This window comes from Erpetoichthys calabaricus, chromosome 10 (assembly GCF_900747795.2).
Source record: "Erpetoichthys calabaricus chromosome 10, fErpCal1.3, whole genome shotgun sequence".
Classification (NCBI taxonomy): Eukaryota; Metazoa; Chordata; class Cladistia; order Polypteriformes; family Polypteridae; genus Erpetoichthys; species Erpetoichthys calabaricus.
The window spans coordinates 99,165,733-99,186,427 of record NC_041403.2 but is presented as its reverse complement, the minus strand read 5'-3'; the positions used below and the strand labels follow the sequence as shown (position 1 = coordinate 99,186,427).

The window sequence follows — 20,695 nt, the reverse complement described above, 5'->3', positions numbered from 1 at the left end:
ATACTGCCTCACTTCAATGCTTCTTTTTACTGGGTGTGAAAGTGAGGACACTGTAAAATCCAGTTCTGTTGGAAAGGAAGCTTTTAGATTGTCTTGCATCCATTACTACCCATATGCTCAAGCATGACTCGCATTAAAAATGGCTGCTCCAGAATTTGAAAAGAGAAAGAGAGACAACTAGGCCTGACCTGACTGCAACACATGACATTTTTGCCACAGCCAAAATGAATCTAACATTTAGTGCAGGGACCTGTTTGGTTTAGGAATAGCTTATAAAAGAGTGATCCGGTCACAAGACAGCAGTCATCACAAGGAGGAGTGGGCCAAAAGTTGGCACTGTCACGAGAAAGAGATACTATCCAGACACTGAGGGATAAATAAGCAGCTCAAGATTATTAAAGAAATATTTACTGCAATTTCAAAATGAATGTGGAAATGTTGCTGTTTTTAACATTTTCTCCTGTATGAAAATCAAACTGACTAGCAAAACAAAACACTAACAAATATTTGTGTCTCCCTATGATGTTTTTCAAGATATGAAAATGATTATGATTTAATGGAATTTGGGTGAATTAAATGTATTTCAAAGTGAAAAATGAAGAATAAGGGTGCACTGTTATAAGTGTGATTCTTAAGTATTTACAGTTGAGTATACTTATGCCTGCATCAGCAGCTTTTTATGTACACAATATATTAATCAAACTCCAAAATTAAAGATGTTGCCAGAACAGCTAATCTTTCTCGATCTTCTTATTCATAGCTTGCAGGTGGTTCAGTTAAATCTTGAGTACATTTTAGCAAGAATTATAACTGTAAAGAAAAATGTTTCATAATATTTGTACACTAAAATAGTGGGTTTGACATTTATAATAATAGCTTGCACTGCTGCTTCTGACTGTTAAGTTGCTACCATGCAGTGTTTTCCAGGCTTTCTGATGAATTCAAAGAATCACATAAAAGTAGTTTGTTTGAAAAATAATAAGCCTACCACTGAATTTCAATGCCAACACTCTTTACAAGTTCAGTTTTTTTCTTTTCATTTTTTTTTTTTACACGTATTGAATTAATAAGGCAGCTTATTACATGTAGGCCGAAATCTGTGAGTGTTTTTCTATCACAAAACAGTGCTGAAACTCTCCACACAGTTCAGCCAGTCAGACAGAACCAAACAAGATGGCTGGGCATGAAATCAGCTCATCTGATGCACTTCAGCTGCTACATGGTACAGCAAATAGGGCGCACTTCATGCTTCAAATATGTTGTCCTTAAAACAGCAATATGTTTGGAGGGAATGATTTTTATTTTGGATTTGCTTGTTAAACAACTGAAGGGATTTTTAGTTGAATATATCTTGGCATCCAGTCACATTCCCCAGCACAAAAATAACACAGCCAGAGAGACAAGGGTCATGAGTTTAATATAAAAAAGAAACTTTTTATCCTTTAGGCCTATAACCTCTATATGCATGCTAGGAAAATAACTGATTTTACAGTATGTGTCACTTTTAAACTGAACTCAGATGACACGCTAGTAGTACGTCAGAACTTCCTTTGGGTAATAGAAGATTGAAAAGACACAAAAAGTACTGTGACCATTGGAAACTCAATGCATCCATTCTCTGAACTAAGCTGCCCTCTGTCTCAGCCCTAAGGAGACATACTGACTGCTTGTTTTCATCCCAGACAGTTTCAAAATTAAAAAGCCAATAACTGCTGCTAATGCAGCTAATTTCTGGGTATTGTTTTTAATTCATGTTTTTGTTGAAATGAATTGATCCACCAATTCCTAAACAATTCAATTCAAAATTTTATTTATGTTTGTTTTCTGAACCAGTCTGTCAAATAAACAGTGACATGACAATAGGAAGGACACCAACAGCATACCAGATAACTTGGTCCCATTAAACCAATTTGTGTTCACCATAAAGTGTTCTGCAAAAGATTAAGAGTAAAACGTGAAAGACCAAGGATCACTAATCTACTCTGGTCCACAATATATTTAGAGGATTTCCTCCAAAAAGCAAAACTGGCAGTTCCACAAATGACTGGCCAAGGCATTACTAAAACTATACTGTTTGAGTAACAGAAAGAGTTGTCTTCTAACAAATAAATTGGTAAGAGCAAAGATTTGCAGTCCTGTGCCCCTCCTGGACCAAGAACCTGCATTACAGGAACACAGAGAGTTGGGGTTTACCTCAGTAGCATCATATGCAAGGTAGAAATGAACCCTGAATCTGATGCCAGATCTTCACTGGCTACACTCATGCAATGTATTCATCTAACATGCATGGTGCTGGTATATAGGGTAGCCTGTAAGAGACAATTACCTGGAGTTGGGAGAAGATTGAAACTGCACACACTGACGAGGTCAAGATCTTTGGATTTGTGGCCAGCAGTAGTGACCACAAACCGAAACATTATCATTATATGCTATATGCTATCTATATATATAAAATTATTTTCGCGTTTGAAACGGAAATTATGTATGACCACGCGATATGGAAATTACGTATGAAACGGAAATTACGTATAAGCGCACCCTGTGTCGTCCTCTCCCAGCCCTCCTGACTGGACTACAGCGCTGAGCCGTCCGCCACCAGGCGCGTTCTGACAGAGAGGTTCTATTTATTCGTCCACGTGACTGTCACGGAAACTGCCACATTGTAACTTTTTTTTTAGTTGGCAGTACTTGATAGTGGAACAGATGAGGAAAACAGCTTTGCGTCTTTCTACTTTTTAACTGTGGTGAGCTGTAAACAATGTGCGTGGACGCTGGGAGGTGCGGAATGTCGGGCTGCTCCGCGGGGTCGAGAGCTTAGCAGTTTCGGGCAGCGTCCTCTCTTCTCGCACTGTTTGTGACACTTCAAGTGCCCCGTCTGGTCCTGGGAGAGTGGAAATCTTTGTGAAAGAGTGTATTCGGCGCCATCGAAGCAGGACTCTGTTTGTAAATTACCCTGCACTACTACTTACTGTCCCTTAAGGGGAGTTCAGGTAACTAAAACCCCGCAACATTCAAGGTTCCTTTTGTGATGAATTATTTTAAGAAGTAAATCACAGGCACATAGTGCAAGGTTGTCAGGCAGAAATTTGTACCATCACATAGAAAATGTAATTTCTATACCACAGTGGTTGTGTAGCACCTTTCACAAGGGATCTGCTACCGACAGATAATCCAAATACATTTTAACTGCCGTTAGTACTACTTACCTGTTGTGTTATAGCGCCTTTAAAATGTAGTTTACCCCAAACCACTCCAGTTGTGCTCAATATATCTTTACTTCTTTAATGTTAATGTTTTACTGTTTAATAACTTATAGACTACATTTTATTTTTTTCCCTTGCACTCAGTGAGCAAAGCCACTGGGTAATCAACTAGTATATATATACTGTATATATGCTAGCTGTGTAAGCCCGTACTGTAAAAAGCCCCAGGTCCTAGAAACTATTGAAATCATCAGAAAACAAAATTGAAATGTAGAGATGTCAGGTAATTAATTGAAAGGAACTACTCTGGGCATCTCTCTACTTAGGGGTTTTGTTTTGCCGACGTGCTCGCCTTGCTTGTGTATTAACAATTAGCAACTTTGTCTTTCTTCAGAGGTTTCATTTTGCTGATGTGTTCGCCTCGTTTCTGTATTAGCGGCTAAGCTAGTGACTTTCTTCAGAGGTTTCGTTTTGCCAATGTGTTGGCCTCGCTTGCATATCCTCAAGAGGTGGAGCCCTTACCCCAACTCCAATTCTCACTTCCAGGCAGGACAGGCAGACACACACACTTCCATGCGTAGACGTTTATTTATATATAAGAGGGTGTATATATATATATATATATATATGGGGTGAGCAAAAGTAGCTTTATAGTTGTGAGAGTGCAAGGACGACAATTTGAGCACTTACAAGATTAGTGCACTGTGTCATTGTGACATTCTGTTGAGTTAATAAAGTTAATAAAGCTATTGAGTTAATAAAGCTATTGTAATAATCATAACCTGTGTGTCTTTTTCCACATGAACAACTATAAACCTACTTTTGCCCACCCCTGTATATCTAATGAACTGGACTGTGTCCAGTCCCTCTGAGCAATCTGATTGGTCAGTTTGGATGTGGTATGATTGGTTAGCTTGACGTTGGTGATGCAATGAAATAGGAGGAACTGCACTGGTATCTGGAAAGCTGCCGGTTCAAATCCCATTACTTTCAGAAGGGATCCTACTCTGTTAAGCCCTTGAGCAAGGTTGCCCTTAACCTAAAAATTGCTCCAGGGGCACTGTACAATGACTGACCCTGTGCCCTGATACCCAAAGGTCATGTGAAAAGGCAATTTCCCCTTGGGGATTAACAAAATATGTCAAAGTGCAAGTATGAGATGTATAAGGAGTAATAAAGGCATATGTGGTATGCTGAGTAGGGTCACCATCAAAGACAGCAAGTATAAAACCAGAAAGGAAGTGAAAAAGGCGCCTTGGAAATAATGACAGAGTCTGAGAAGCAGGCTTTATGGGAAAATGCTCAAGAGAGAGCATCAGTGAAGTGATGTTCACACACACAGGTTAATACAGAGGAAGCAATTTTTTAAAATTATACTATTTGACAGATACCATGGTTAATGTGTATTATATATCTATAATATATGGTGTTTACATACCAGGTAACACTTGTGGTTGGTCGACCTGTCGACACACATCCACCACGTCCTCTCAGTTGCGAGAAGCAGCTCACAGATATGTGATACAGCAGATATATAAATGGATATATATATATATATATATATATATATATATATATATATATATATATATATATATATATATATATATAGGCATCTTATTTCATTTATTTTTGTATAGTGCACTTCACTAAGTGCAGGTGCAAAGCCCTGTGACAACTAATTAGATAAGATGCAAATACAAATTATGATTATTTTATATTTGTTTACTGTACTACCTCTTCAAGTTTGGGCAATTGAAATTTGCCTGTTCTTCCTTATATTCTTAGTTGGCTGAAGAAGGTCTGGGAACCATCATTTGCATGCTGATCTAACTTTGTTTAAATTTTAGTTTTCCTTCCAATCTCCAAGTAATGTAAATATGTCCAGTGACGGACTGGTTTGGTTCCTGCCTTGTGCCTGACTTGGCTAGTATAGGTGCTAACTCCTTTCAACCCAACATTGGGTACAGTGGGTACAGAAAATTGACAGTTGGATAGATGGATCAGAAAGAGATTTCTTAACTATATAATTATCATTGCCTGCTGACAATCAAGAAACTATAAAAATTCAATAAAACTGTGGAAATCATAATTAGCTCTTTTAATCAATTGATGTGGCTCTGCAGGTATGAACAAATATTAAGATAAGCTGCACTGTTCTGGGGTTAGGCGGACAGTCTTAGTTCCCCATGCCCTGGATTCCATCTCAGCAAGAAAATAACCCCAACACACTTCCACCTATAATTAAAAGGAAACTATTCCCAATAGCCTGCACCCATTCAGGCATCTCATCAACATTCCCTGCCTGCAGGGACATGTTTAAGATCACCAGATACCTGGGGTCAACAAGGCAGTTTATTGACCCCAAAGCAGAGATCCTGTACTTTCATTTGAATAGATGTGGGAAAGCCTGAAGCCGAAAGACATATTAACCAGGTCAATTGAGTGAGGCAGATGTGGTGCAGAAAGAATTGAAACAGGTCTTCAGGAATCATTTAATCCCAACCCCCTTGCTAAAAATATAAAAAGAAGGGACTGTGAACATATGAAGTAGACTATTTAAGCAGGTTATTTGACTTGCTTAGGATCAGGTTGTTAGTAAGAGGTGATCCAGATTCTTTTTAATAACAAAGTAACATCACAATTCCACACACATCATTTCACAAGTCATAGTAGCTGCTGTCCAATCCGTATGTTGTTAGATCCCCTTGACATATACTGCTACTATGTCGCTCGGGCATTCAAGTAAGAACTTCACTGTCATCAGTTCACATAACAATACTGCTACTAATTGTTACTAAACAGTTTGATAAACACTGAACAACAACCAAAATAGCTTAATTTACTGAAAGTTAAGGGTGAACTACCAACTAACTTTGGAAGACCTAAATGATCTCAGCTTTTTTCTATTAGAGAAGCAGTCAAGATTAAAGTCAATTGAGATACAGTGACGGAACCACCACTACTGAGATGCTCAACATCTAGGATGTAGAAGATCTTCAGAAAAGCTAGTTGGACTGCTTGTGATTCTTGTCTGTGTTGTCACCTAGAACATGCAGATTGTGGGAAAAGTAAGCCACAATGGGGCCTATGGGCAAAATCCAATTCTAGTTACAGTATGTGAGAATGAGGAGTCTCAAAAAATATGTACTTTAGTGTCAAATCAGTTCAGGTGAGTTGCTGCTAGAATAAGCTCAAATTTACTCATACCTCAGCATGGATAAAAGAGCAAGTACCTCTCGCTATGGAAAATGAGATGAGGAGGGGGTCAGATGTTTGTGGGACTGGATGTCCAAGAGTTTCCATATGAGGAAGGTATTACATGAGACGTGTATTTACTCAATTTGCTGGTAATGACATTATTTATTTATTCACTTCACTATTAATAACAGTTAGAGAGGCGAGATTGCGTTGGTTTGGACAGAGGAGAGATGCTGGGTATATTGGGAGAAGGATGCTAAGGATAGAGCTGCCAGGTAAGAGAAAAAGAGGAAGGTCTAAGAGAAGGTTTATGGATGTGGTGAGAGAGGACATGCAGGTGATGGGTGTAACAGACAAAGATACAGAGGACAGAAAGATATGGAAGAAGATGATCCGCTGTGGCAACCCCTAATGGGAACAGCCGAAAGAAGAAGAAGACTATTAATGACATTCTTCATCATGAAAGGTACCATATCAGAATGCTTGGTTAAGTCTTGTTACATGGTAAAACTGTGGCATCATACATGTTCCATCTCATGACCAGCAGTGAACACCTATTCTTATATGTCTAACATTTAGACATCCCGCCCTGCCAACATTTCCCCGTGTACCAAATTGTGTCTCACAGCGAGGACACTCTCTAGAGACATCAAAAATAGTTGGCTGGAGTGACTGACCTCTCATTTACTGTCTAACCTAGGTCACAGGGGACTAGTGCCTATTCGTCCAAGATTGCAGGATCATCTAACATGTGTCAATCACAAGAAATGGAATATTCTCATTATTACACATAATTTCTGCTAGGGCTTGAGATGTCTGGAAAGACAGTTTACAAGGCTGATAATTTTTCTGTTCTTATAGACAAAATGGTCATTATTATACATTTTGTTTCTCCTGCACTATGGCCACCACATTGCCAAAAAAAGAGAAAGCAGTTTAAGAAACAATGTTGTTACACCGCATACTGTTTTGTTAGGTTTCAGAGGCATCTGCCATTTTTCACACTGACAGTTATTAAACCATGCAGCGGTCCTGCACTCTTAAGACAAGGCTATTGTCACATTTAGCGTGTGGCCTGGAGGAGGATCCTCTCCTAATCTTCATAAGCCCCGGGCCTTGTCTTATCACTTTAAGAAATGAAAGCCACCTGACCGCAGTAAAGAACTGACAGCTCAAAACGGATTCATTCCAAAAAAAGTATTCTACCTGATAGGCTTTACTTCAAAGTGAAGTCAAAAGACTGACTTGTAAATCATGTCGGCTCATTCAGATTCTGAGCAAACACTGTTTTTTTGATCAAAGGAAGATTTTCTTTTTTTAATTCTGTGAAAAAAACTTTATGGGTTTGCCAGCAGAGACATTTTATAAATTTTAACGTTCAATTTTTAAATAAAATATTATCTACCATTAAAGTATCAAGCAGCAAGCCTGATCTGCAAGTATGTTCAGTGATGACTGTTTCAGCTCCAATGTTGTCATGCTAAACCATCTCCATTAATTTGATTTTCATGTGCAATTGAGTGTAGGCATGATGTTCGAATTCTAAATTCCTCACAAATGCAAAAAACAAAATCTGGCACGGTGGGCAGTTTGGGATGGTAAAGTTCACCGTAGATGCCATACATTTTAAAAAGGACCCCGAAGGAAAACGGTATATAATGGCAACACTTTGAAAAAAATTATCATTAGTGGAGTTTGAACTTTAGTCATCCTACTAATGAAATTCCGATTCTGAAACATCCAAAATAACTAATGGAACATGAAACAGTTTAGTTCTACGTATTCTTGTAGAGTACTCTTCATCGGAAAAAAGCCCAAATCTGCTCAGCACACTTACACAGTTACTACAATAATATGATAACAAAATAAAAATATTGATAATATGACATCAAACACAACACCAGGAGGGCTTACCTGCCCAAGGTCCAGTGTAACGTTGACCTCATTGTAGTCTAGACTCCGAGAAAGTGGGGGGCTCTGCCACCAACGCTCTGTCCCATCAATGGCATTAGTAATTGGGTGGGCTCTGTTGCTATCCCCGGCACTACATATGTCACAGTATTGACCCTGCAAATCAAAAAAATGATTTATTAGTCACAAAATAATAATAATATAGAAATTTCAGGACAGGTTTGATTAAAAACGTATCATTCATCCATCTATTTGCAGAACCTGGCAACTTAAACCCATGGAGAGCCACAGCCTATTCCAGCAGCATTGGATGTGAGACTGCAGCTGACCCTTGATGGGACTCCAGTTCATTATAAGACATGTTCACACTCCTAGACTTTCTCACAACATAACAGAGTCACTAACATTCTGCACCCTGGAGAGTCATCAAAAGAGGCCATAAAAAACATTTTCTAGTCCAGGCCTAACAACACACTCCTGTGTATCCCTTACGATTGGGAAGGGGTCCACCTGCCTATCAAAACATTTTCAAAATAATGCTACCCCTTTCAACTGCATTTGTTTTCTACTCAAGCTCTTAACATTATAATTCACTAGCGCCTTACTAGCGACAGGCTCACCTTTACCTCACTTTACGGATGTGATGCCCCAGATGCCCACAGCCTTGGCATCTTCCTGTTCCCGAGACGTTGACAGTGATGCACCAAGGACAGACTAGTGCAATGAGGACATAAACAACAAGATTGGTGCAAAAGTGCTTAGTGCAGTTTACTCACAACAATCAGAATGCAATAAATAGTGTGGCGCTGCCAATAAATACATTTTTCAATAAATAATCCATAAAAATTAGTGCTTTTTTGTGGGAGATAAAGTCAATAAATAAATAAGTAGGTCCAAATAAATAAGTCATGACAGGAAAATCAAGATCCAAAACACTCACACCCACCATATCTTAGCTGCACTGTTTTTACTAAATATTCCGCACTGCCATGGACCCATAACTCACTCGCCACAAAGGCTGCTGGACAGTGGTCTGCTCTCAGTAACAAGGCACATGTTTTGACATAAGCTTGTCCACAAAATGCTGCTACACTGTTTATGCTGGTGACCCATTCACTAAACCTCCATTTTCTTTTATACATTTCATAGTCCTGGGAGATTTATTAATCTATTTTGTGAATCCCAGCTCTGCAGAGAAAGTCTACTACCTTCTATGAACATGTAATGGTCATAATGATCTCCAATGTTCTATTCTCACCACTCACTAATTTCCACACTGTACCTGATAAACCCTTTCAATTCTCTAATTGATGGTTCACATATGAATGTGTAAGCAAACAAGGACAACCAGCAGGAAGGAGATTAAGAGGTCCAGATACCTAAACATCTGTTCGTCTCTCTCCTTAAGACAGAATCCAACAGCCAAGACACGTCTTTTAGGGGCCACTAAAAGTCCAGGGAGCTCAATTCTACCTAATAAGGCCAAGATGTCCCTTGAAGGAAGATGTCTTCTGTTTTTGCCTCTTAAGGGTGGTTTGAACCATGGATGGACAGTTTTCTACTAGTTCTAGGAACAGAAGTAGAAGACTGGACTCTTATAAGAAAAGAAAAGAATAAATGGAGGTTTCTGTTTTTAAAACCAAAAGTCTATGATGCACGAGATGACTGAAGCCAGAATGGCCAGACTTGTACTATACCCTCAGAACTCAGTTAGTGTAATTTGCTTGATGCTGCCTGGATAGGCTCTCGTCTCAGCAACCCAGAAGAGGCTTAAGAGGGTTTAAAAAGGTGGGGATGAATGGATGGATACTGTGTCAGTGTGATGGTAGGCTACACTGATGAATTTAATGTTTTTTATTGCATATATTGTATATTTTATACATTATTAAGATTTTAAATTTCATGGACTTTTTTTGCAATGTAATGCAGCTAAAATTTGTGCTATACTGACCTTGACAATTAGGATGCATAGAGAATAGAGCTATAATGAAAATGAAGCACAAAAGTGTTTAAGCCATGCAGCTCCACAAAGATTAACCAGACTAACATGGATGCAGCTAGAGGAGTCAGTCCACCCATAGTCTCAGTGTAGGTTACTCTGACGTGAGTTTGTCTCCTTTCCGGAGTTAACAAATGAGTGCTCTTGCTTTAACAAATGCCCCTTTTCAGTGGCTAGCATGTCTTATGCACAGGTCAGTCTGCTAAAATAAATCAAGCTTAACAATGTTTGTTACATGTAGAGCCATCAAAGCATGAAATACAAGGGAGTTAATCAGTTGCTTGTTTTCTATTTGTGTGCAGCACTTGTTGATCTCACCCAGGAAATTTAAGGTGACCTAATCACCCTTGAACTGTTGCTCCTGCAGGGTCATCCAAAAGTTGCAAAAGGAAGATTGCACTTTTGGGAGTTACGGGTGGTGGGCGTTTATTATGCCATATGGACTTTTATTGGGCATACAGGACCCACCTTGTTTGAGACTCCTTATACAGTTACACTTTTTTGCCATTTACTGTCTGTCACTTTAACTTTATTACATATGAAAGCAAATGAAGAATTGTGTGTTCTCAATGTAACTTCTTGTTTTTTTGTTTTTTTTTATTTCTTGTAAATGCACTGGTTGTCATGGGCGACTACGTGTTATGTAAGCCTCTTTCCTTGGTCTACCAAAGGATTTCCACTCGCAGACAGGGTGGCCACACTGTTTCACAGAACAAAACAGTGACAAGATAAACCCTAAAACTGTCACATGAGAAAGAGCTACAGGGCTTGTGTAATTCTGCCTTCAGATTGAAAGCTCACACACGTTTCAGTCGATTCTGTAAGTTGATTGCTTCCACTGGTTTGCACCAAAATCCTTCTGGGCACTTTATAGTTTAAGGTGTGCTGAATCCACTTCTGAAGATGGAATTTCTCTGCCGCTAAATATTATATTCAGTGAAAACTGCTGGGTTACAATTTTTTTTTTAAGTTATATTTGTTTTGGGGCATATATATTTTTCATGCCTAGAATATTTTGTGAAGTATATTTTGAGCTGAACTACTGCATTCTTCCTCATTTTTAATATTAGTTGAGTGGTAACAAGCCAAAATCAAGTATTTACTACACATTTTTTCCTTTCAATCAGTATTTTTTTTTTCTCATCTCTTACACTTTAAAAATAGTCAGGAATTTATATTTAGAAAAATAGAAAGATGCCTTTTTATTGTCAAGAACAGAGAGAGTTCTTGTTTAAATGTTTTTTACAGAAATATGCAAGGTCGGGTTGATCTATTCATTGTCTTGAGACCAAGTAACATATAAGCAAACAGTAAAAGAGAACATGGGGACATTTCTGATGAATATAGCGAGAATATAGCGTTCTACCAGGATATCAAGAAAATGGAGAGATGAATTGGAAAGTGAAGTGAGCCTACGTTAGCAGACATCTGTAGGTCAGTCCAGTGTGAAGTACCATCAGGGGATAACAAACTTTTTGCAAGTAACGATCATATTTAAAACAATTATATGTGCAATTTATAATTTTTTTCAAGTCTAAATAATTAATTTTAATGAGATAACATGCTTTCAATCTATTTTTTATTTATTTATAAGCCTTCATCACTCAAATCCTGGCTGTGACAAAGCAATTCTGCTGCTAAATGTGGATTCAGGACAAACCAATCTATAAGGAACATTTCAAATTTTTGACAGAAACAAAAAAAAAAGTTTTGTTTTTTTTTTTTTTTGCAGACTAGTGCTACCTTAATGTCACATTCATCTTGCATTCAATGGTGGTTCAAACCCAGTAGTCAATAAGGATGAGTTCAAATTACTAATAAATTAATCAGTGGTGCCCACTTTGAGTCTTGCATATTAAACTAGCATTGGCTGTCCCAAAGCCATGGAGCTTTGTGTTTTGAAAAAGTGTTAGCCACTCGTCCCACCCTGCTTTACTAGCAAACCCCTCTATGTAGCTGATCAGCCATATACAAGTGTTAAATGAAGATCTAACATTTGATTTTTAGCATTATGATCAGCCTGTGGACAGTGCCAAGCAATCAACTAAAAATGGGTCCTTCCTCCGGTATCCTAACTTCTAGTTCCACTTCTCAATTTCTTGTTGCTTTAACTGCACATTTGTATTATCTCTTCTATATATCTTCTTTTTCATCTTCTTCTTTTTCAGCTGTTCCCATTAGGGGTCGCCACAGTGGATCATCTTCTTCCATATCTTTCTGTCCTCTGCATCTTGCTCTGTTACACCCATCACCTGCATGAACTCTCTTACCACATCCATAAACCTTCTCTTAGGCCTTCCTCTTTTCCTCTTGTCTGGCAGCTCTATCCTTAATATCCTTCTCCCAATATGCTCAGCATCTCTCCTCTGCACATGTCCAAACCAACGCAATCTCGCCTCTCTGACTTTGTCTCCCAACCGTCTATCTTGAGCTGACCCTTTAATGTACTCATTTCTAATCCTATCCATCCTCATCACACCCAGTGCAAATCTTAGCATCTTTAATTCTGCTACCTCCAGCTCTGTCTCTTGCTTTCTGGTCAGTGCCTCCGTCTCCAACCCATATAACATAGCTGGTCTCACTACCATCCTGTAGACCTTCCCTTTCACACCTGCTGATACCCGTATATCACAAATCACTCCTGACACTCTTCTCAACCCATTCCACCCTGCCTGCACTCTCTTTTTCACCTCTCTTCCACAATCCCCATTACTCTGTACTGTTGATCCCAAGTATTTAAACTCATCCTCTTTTGCCAACTCTACTCCCTGCACCCTCACCATTCCACTGACCTCCCTCTCATTTACACACATGTATTCTGTCTTGTTCCTACTGACCTTCATTCCTCTCCTCTCTAGAGCATATCTCCACCTCTCCAGGGTCTCTTCAACCTGCTCCCTACTATCGCTACAGATCACAATGTCATCACCAAACATCATAGTCCACGAGGACTCCTGTCTAATCTCATCTGTCAACCTGTCCATCACCATTGCAAATAAGAAAGGGCTCAGAGCCGATCACTCATGTAATCCCACCTCCAACTTGAATGCATCCGTCACTCCTACCGCAGACTTCACCACGGTCACAGTTCCCTCGTACATATCCTGTACAACTCTTACATACTTCGCTGTCACTCCTGACTTCCTCATACAATACCACAACTCCTCTCGGGGCACCCTGTCATATGATTTCTACAGGTCCAAGAGATTTCTGCAACGCCTTCTGGCCTTCTCTAAACTTCTTCATCAACACTCTCAGAGCAAACATCTGTGATGCTCTTTCTTGGCATGAAACCATACTACTGCTCACTAATCATCACCTCCCTTCTTAACCGAGCTTCAACTGCTCCACGTACCTACCTTCCACTTGGCCAGAATTACATTTAGAAGGGCTTAAATATTCTTAATAAAATAATTTGCACATGAGCACTGAGGAAATCAATGTAATAATTAAACAGTAAGTATTTTTTATATATATTTTTTGTAACCAAGATCATTTTAAGACCTAGGTGAAGGCAGACATAGAAACATAAAAACACAGGTGATGATAGCAGCAAGCTGTAAACTTTACGTAAAAAAATCAAGAAAATATTTTTGTGCATCAAAATCATATCTAGCACAACTCAGCAGGCACACAAAAATGTATATGTAAATGTAGTGGTTTAGTGACCTTCACATTTCAACGTATAAAGATTTTTTGAAAAAGTGAGGTGAAAAGATATTGATGAACAATGTTACGCTGAAAAATGCAATTCTCCTCAGACTTTTGTTGTATTCTTCATAAAGCTTGTTTGCTATGGGAACTTTAATAACTGGCAGTATGGCATACAATCTCCTCTGCACACACCCATCAGCTCTGGTCAAACCACACGTGCAGAAAGGGCAAATGCAAACCAGGCTGATAATGTCGCATCTTGACTAAGCACATTCACACTAAACAAAGTTATAACCTGAGTTGATTATTCCCACCTTACCAAGATGCAAAATGGTGGGCCAAACATTGAGCGGGACTGTGTGGAAGGGAATTTTATGGATGGTTTATAACTTCTTGGAGGAAGACACAACCATCCTACAAAAACACACTAAAACATTTTGTTGTTTGAAGAACTGGGCTGGGATGGCTGGCGAGTTTCAAAATAAAGCATCATTAGCACATTAGCACATGCAAATTCTTGAACTCTTGTATAAAGGAGCACGGACAAAACATTTTTGGATTGCTTATGGTCACAACGAAGAAATGCTCAAGACTTAACTCCTTCACTTTCTCGGTTGACCAGTGATCTGGCATCTTTGACTTTCACATCCACAGCAGAGGACTGGACTTTAAATGATCAGCAATCATTCAAACCTTTGATGGCCACCATTACAGGTCTATTGCACCCTGAATGGACAAAAAAAGAGAAAGGAAAATATAGAGACAAGCCATAAAAGAATAAAAAGGAAGCCTTTTGGTTTCTTTGCTCCTTTATACTTCAGGCGATCCCTGGAAGGCTGTAATGGCTAATGTTTTTTCCTGTCTCCTAGGGAAGTCTAACAACAAGGGAGGTGCAATAATTAGATGAAATTAGTCCATCTATTTACCCGGTCCTGAACCTGCTTTTTCATTACAGGGTTGCAAGCTGCTGAGAATATTACAGAAAAATCTGGCATATGGCATAAAACATAGGAAATTTGACAAATGAGAGGAGACCCGTTTGTTTAGCTAATAGCTAAGCTGTCCTAATATCTCATCCAGATACTTCTAAAAGTTTGTCAGGATTTGTGCTTCAACTACATGTCTCTGTAGTTTGTTCCAGAGTGCCACAAAGCTTTGCATAAAGAAGTGTTTCTTGGCTTCAGTCTTAGACACAAGACATAAAGGGGACATCTGACTCCATCATGGGACACACCATCCCTCATACTTGGCCAGTTTAGGGATTTTATTTAATCAAAGCTGCATGCCCTCTGGATGTGGGAGGAAATCAGAGCACTTGAGAACAATGCACATGGACACAGGGAGAAGATGAAAAATCTGGGCTGGCACTGAAACCTGAGGCCTTTAAACCATAAGGGAGTAATCCTAAACACTGATATGCTCTTCTGAAATTATATGGTAATGAAAAGTACTATACAGAGCATGCACATCTGAAAAGCAGTCCACCATAAATAATGGTATGGACATAAGAAACAAGGAAATAATTAAACCAAAAAATGTGAATTTAAGAAAAGCCTTGAAAAAGTATGTACACAAAACCTTCACAACTACCAATTAAATAAACAATGTTTAGTAATGGAAACTTAACAGTTCCATATGATTTGAAATTAAATGTATCTTCCTAAAATAAATATAAACATTTATCTTTTACAAAGTGGCTGCTTAATCCATACCACACAAGATGCAAGGCAGGATGGCCACCTGAATGGCTTATCCACAACCTCCAGTTAATATAATCTTCAACTCAAGAGAAGGCGTCTGACGCAGAGGGCAAAGCTCACTTTGTAAGGTGGAGATGGTGTGCCTGTCCAAAAACAGACCTGGGACCTGAACAGCTTTAAGCCACAGGGTCAAAAGGTCCCAATAATAATCACGTCTATCCTACCTGGAGGTCATTGTAAACAACTCAACTCAACCAGACTTACTTTTTCAAGTCTTCATTTTTGAAAAACGTTTAGTTTCAGATAATGAAGCAAATGTAGTTTTAGAATCATTTTAATCAATATCCAAACATCCATCCATTATCCAACCCGCTATATCCTAACCACTGGGTCACGGGGGTCTGCTGGAGCCAATCCCAGCCAACACAGGGCACAAGGCAGGAAACAAACCCCAGGCAGGGTGCCAGCCCACCGCAGAATATCCAATCATTAATTTTTAAATCTGTTTATCCTGTTTGGAGCTTTAAGGTTTAAATTACAGGTGAATATCTCTTTGTATTAATGGCCTTGAAGTTACACTTTGGGGATATTACTGTCATAAGCAGGATGGTCTCACAGATCTAGATCTCTGGGTGGAGTCTGCACCTTCTCCCCATGTTTATGTGGAATTTCCTCTATCATCCTCAAAGATGTGTGGGCCGAGTGTTTTTTATTTGGCGATTCTGAATTGTATGGGTACGTGCGACTCACTGACACACAAGGCCTTACACCAGGTCTAGAACTGGAATTGGATGCTAAGTTATTGGGTATTAAATTACTCTTGATTCCAACAAACAAACAATAATACATGAATCCACAATTTATTCACAGCAGATAGCAGGTATAACAAATGCAGTGCATTTTTAAGTATTTCAGGCTATCATTCTTTATTGGGATCTCCCAGTAAGGTCTAAACTAACCATGATGTGTCACCTCGAGTTCATCTCCATAGTCACAAGACCAAAGATCATGCGGTGTAACGTAACATGTCTCGCTTTAGACTGACAGCTACCAATAGCAATTAAATGCAAAGCTCTTTATGCATTATATGTTACTGTTGAGCAGAGTTGTAACCATTCCAGTTGTTTTAGTTGCCCTTAGTAGCCAACAGTTGGACAGGACAGCATGTCTAAAAGGTGCACTGCGCTTTTAATATCCATTATTACACTTACTCCAGTTACCAGGGTTATTTCAAAATGTCAACAATTTGTACAGATGGCATTCATCTCACCATATTGCTTGATCAGTAATGTAATTATGCAGTCTGTCACTTTACACCCTATAATATTTGCAAGGACTGATATCATACTAAAATTGTGCATTAAGCACATTTCCATATAGACCATCCATCCATTTTCCAACCCGCTGAATCCGAACACAGGGTCACGGGGGTCTGCTGGAGCCAATCCCAGCCAACACAGGGCACAAGGCAGGAACCAATCCCGGGCAGGGTGCCAACCCACCGCAGGACACACACACACACAAACACACCCACACACCAAGCACACACTAGGGCCAATTTAGAATCGCCAATCCACCTAACCTGCATGTCTTTGGACTGTGGGAGGAAACCGGAATGCCCGGAGGAAACCCACGCAGACACAGGGAGAACACGCAAACTCCACGCAGGGAGGACCCGGGAAGCGAACCCAGGTCCCCAGGTCTCAACAACTGCGAGGCAGCAGCGCTACCCACTGCGCCACCGTGCCGCCCATATAGACCATGATATTGTTAAAACAGGCAGACATAAAAAAAAAAAACACACAATAGCTTGTTACATTTCCCATTCTTTATTAAACCCAGTTTAGGGTGATTGAGGCAACTCCTGCAGTAATCAGCAATGCAGGAGCCAAACCAGATTGGGGCAGAGGACCACCACAGTCTCACTGACATACCAACCACACTCACCACAGCAAGGCTAACATTGGGATGTATGATTAAAAGCGGAGTATCTCTTTAAAAACCTATGTAGACACAGACAAGATATGCAAACTTCACAAAGACAGTGACCGGGTCAGAACTCTTGAAAGGTGAGGGTGTGAGCCGCACTGATTTATTGTACAATAGCTGGCTGTAATAATAGATGATGATGCATGTGGTTCAGCTGTCACTCAAACCTAAACCTACACCTGACATAACACATTTCCCAGCTGTGAAATGGACGTGCTAAGCTGAGAAGAAGCTTGGTATTGTGCCCCAATTTCACGCTAAACTGGCTGCTGTACATTAGGAATGATTTAGCGCCTGGCATAACTCATGCTGTTCAATCGGGGGCCTGAGTCTCTGGGGGCTTCGAATTAAGAAAGTTTATGCTCTCACCAAATGTTGCCTTCATTAAGGATCTGACTCTAGACAACTAACCTGACCCTGATTTGGACAAAGCAGGCCTGGATAATGAGTGAGTAAACGTTCATATTAACACATTTACAATAAGCAATTAAATGAAAAATTGCACCAGGAAAAAACACATCAGAAATAAAAAAATAAACACTTTTAAAAAAAAAAAGTGACGGGATTAAAGAAAATGTATGTGTGATAATATTAAATTCTGGAAAAAAAATAAAGTTGACATTTTTTCTCCAGATATGTTTCTCCAAAATTAAAATAGCGCACACAGTTTGAGGGAATGCCGATACTTTCCCGTTTGCATTGCCTTTGGTTTTCAAAGCGGCCACCACTTTAGTAACCTGGAGGAGTCGGGTCCATTAGCCGCACCCATGCATTTTAAACTCTTATCTCGACATAGCTGGAATTCTTCAAGCAACAACCCTTGGACTGTAGAGGTTCACTCCACCCATGGCACTTCTGTCCCGTTTTCCCTCTCTTTATGCTGTACGGAAGCACACGCACGGTACGAGGGGCCTCCTGACGGTAAGGCAGAGGGGGGCCAGCATTCCTTAGATTTATATTTCATCCATTAATATAAAAAAAAAATGAATCACCTGATCCCAAGCACTGCTTTAACAATACGCGATGTTTCCCATTAAAATGACAGGTTTGGATACTAAGAGGAATGCGCGCCCCTTAGCTAAATGCAGGTGTCTTTTGAACCTCATCCAAAACGCAAATTACAGGTAAGACTCCGAAGACAGGAGACTGGCTGTGTGAGCAGGAAGTGTTCTGCGGACTGTAATCAAAGTCTTTCTTTCTTTCATTTTTCTTTCTTTCTTTCTGTTTTTGCAATCTTATTCTTAATGCAGCGCGAAAGAAAATACATTCTCTATTGTTTCGTCCCAGCGACTAAAAATACTTCCCTTAGGCATCGTTAAATTTACCGAAGTTCTTTTTTCCACAACAAAGTAAGTTACTAAATCTTCAGGACGAGTAGCACGACTTGCTGTTGTGAAGTTAAGTGACGAGTCGAGTTTCGTTACTACTAGAGCTTGAATATCGTCTCGGAAATAAATGTATATAACACAACTGAAAACATTCTTTCCGGCATTGCCTAGGTGATTCGTTTTTCTTTCTTTTTAGGATCCAATCAAACAATAATTTTAGGAACCGACAGGGATAACATCGTGCCAATGCTCAGTTACAATTTCGGAGATTACTTTAAGTCGCAGATAACAGATGGGAATCGTCAACTCCCGTCACCAGTTGCAGACATACTGTCAAAAATGTTATGACTCGAAACGCACCTACAGCCCATTGCGATCTTTGCGGTGGGCAGGCGTCTCGTGCCAGTTCTAATCGCGTTTCTACTTTCGGCGCTAACCTGCGTGATCACATAAGCGCACTGACCAGGATTAGATTTCAACTTTTAATTTCCACTTGAAAACATTCACATTACATCAGAATTATACACTTTGTTAGCCAGATGTTTACTAAGCAGCAAAGGCCACCATTAAATTAGTGGTTGTCCCTACTGGAGCCATTATCTTGATAATCATTTGTTTTATGCCACACAGTACGGTAAGGGGATATCTTACTGCTCTGCTCCCGTAAACGACTGGTAAAAATAACGTTTTTATATTCAGTGAATTACTGCACCTTGTGCACGATCAGACTCTTTATCGTGTTCTTATTTCTACTAAACCGTATGATTTCAACTGATCCGTACATAAATACTGCTCAAAATTACAGTAAAGAAAAACAATTCAAAGCATTTCGAGGTTAAGACTAATACATTCGCAGCATTTGCTTCACAATTCTCTAATGACATACAGTAGTTTCTTTCGGCTACTGAACACACTGAGTACCTGAATGGTTTGGCTCGGATCGCCAGACACCGGCCCCCCGACAAGTTTGCAGTACAGATCCGCGATGGGCTTTCCGTTTTCATCCTCGCCGCAGGTTGCTGTGGCTGTGATTTTTGTGCCTTCCGCTAAATTGAAGTAAGGAGGATGCAGGCTGAAGCCGTTCACTCCGTTCGTAGGCAGCGAGCCCTGTCCAGAGGCGGCAGGCAAGGTGACTGCGAAGGCTGCAATGTAAAGGACGCACGAGATCCCGCCGGCTGCTGTCCGCATTCTTCTCATGGTATCCGGAAAATGCTCAGTAAAGTAAACCGAGTAAGTTTTTGATCCTGCTCGGGCCAAAGAGAAACTAGATGTCCTTATTCCATCGCCTCTGCACAGGGCACGACTTCTAGGAATCACACGCTCAAAACTTTCGGCCCGCACTAAATTCCGCTCTGCTCACCAGGGACACCTAATCAACTGATGATGCATCAATTTCTATGACCCCTTCCTCCCTCCCTCCTCTATTCTCTGAAGCTGAAAACCAAACAATAGAGGTTTGCTGTTGAGTTGAGACCTCGCTCCGCAAACACCGAGGTGGAGCTTCAGATTAGTCACGCTTTTAATGGCTTTCATTATAAGGCTGCGCGTTTATCATCTCCGAAGATTATCTGTCAGAAAGCAATCGTGAGTATTTACAGGTTTCCACAGTCTGAAATTCGGGCACATGTGTGCGCACTCTTGGAGTGTTTAGTTTTCTTATCAGCTTTTCTATTAGTCACATTTCCATTACCTTTTCACTGTACACGCAAA

At 39.8% G+C, this 20,695-nt stretch overlaps 2 protein-coding genes across 3 annotated transcripts in view; one reads left to right on the top strand and one right to left on the bottom strand.

Annotated features, from left to right (window-relative positions):
- The window catches only part of lama5 (laminin, alpha 5), a 266,233-nt gene extending 245,735 nt beyond the window's left edge, over nt 1–20,498 (bottom strand). For both annotated transcript variants that reach the window (XM_028811670.2, XM_028811671.2), the window contains exons 1-2: nt 19,907–20,498; nt 8,319–8,471 (exon numbers count right to left, since the gene is read on the bottom strand). In XM_028811670.2, the coding sequence (XP_028667503.2) occupies nt 8,319–8,471; nt 19,907–20,182 (429 nt within the window). In that variant the 5' untranslated portion in view covers nt 20,183–20,498. The remainder of the gene's footprint in view (nt 1–8,318; nt 8,472–19,906) is intronic.
- The window catches only part of LOC114658415 (cadherin-4-like), a 2,147,065-nt gene that overhangs the window by 1,591,751 nt on the left and 534,619 nt on the right, over nt 1–20,695 (top strand). The window lies entirely within an intron of this gene.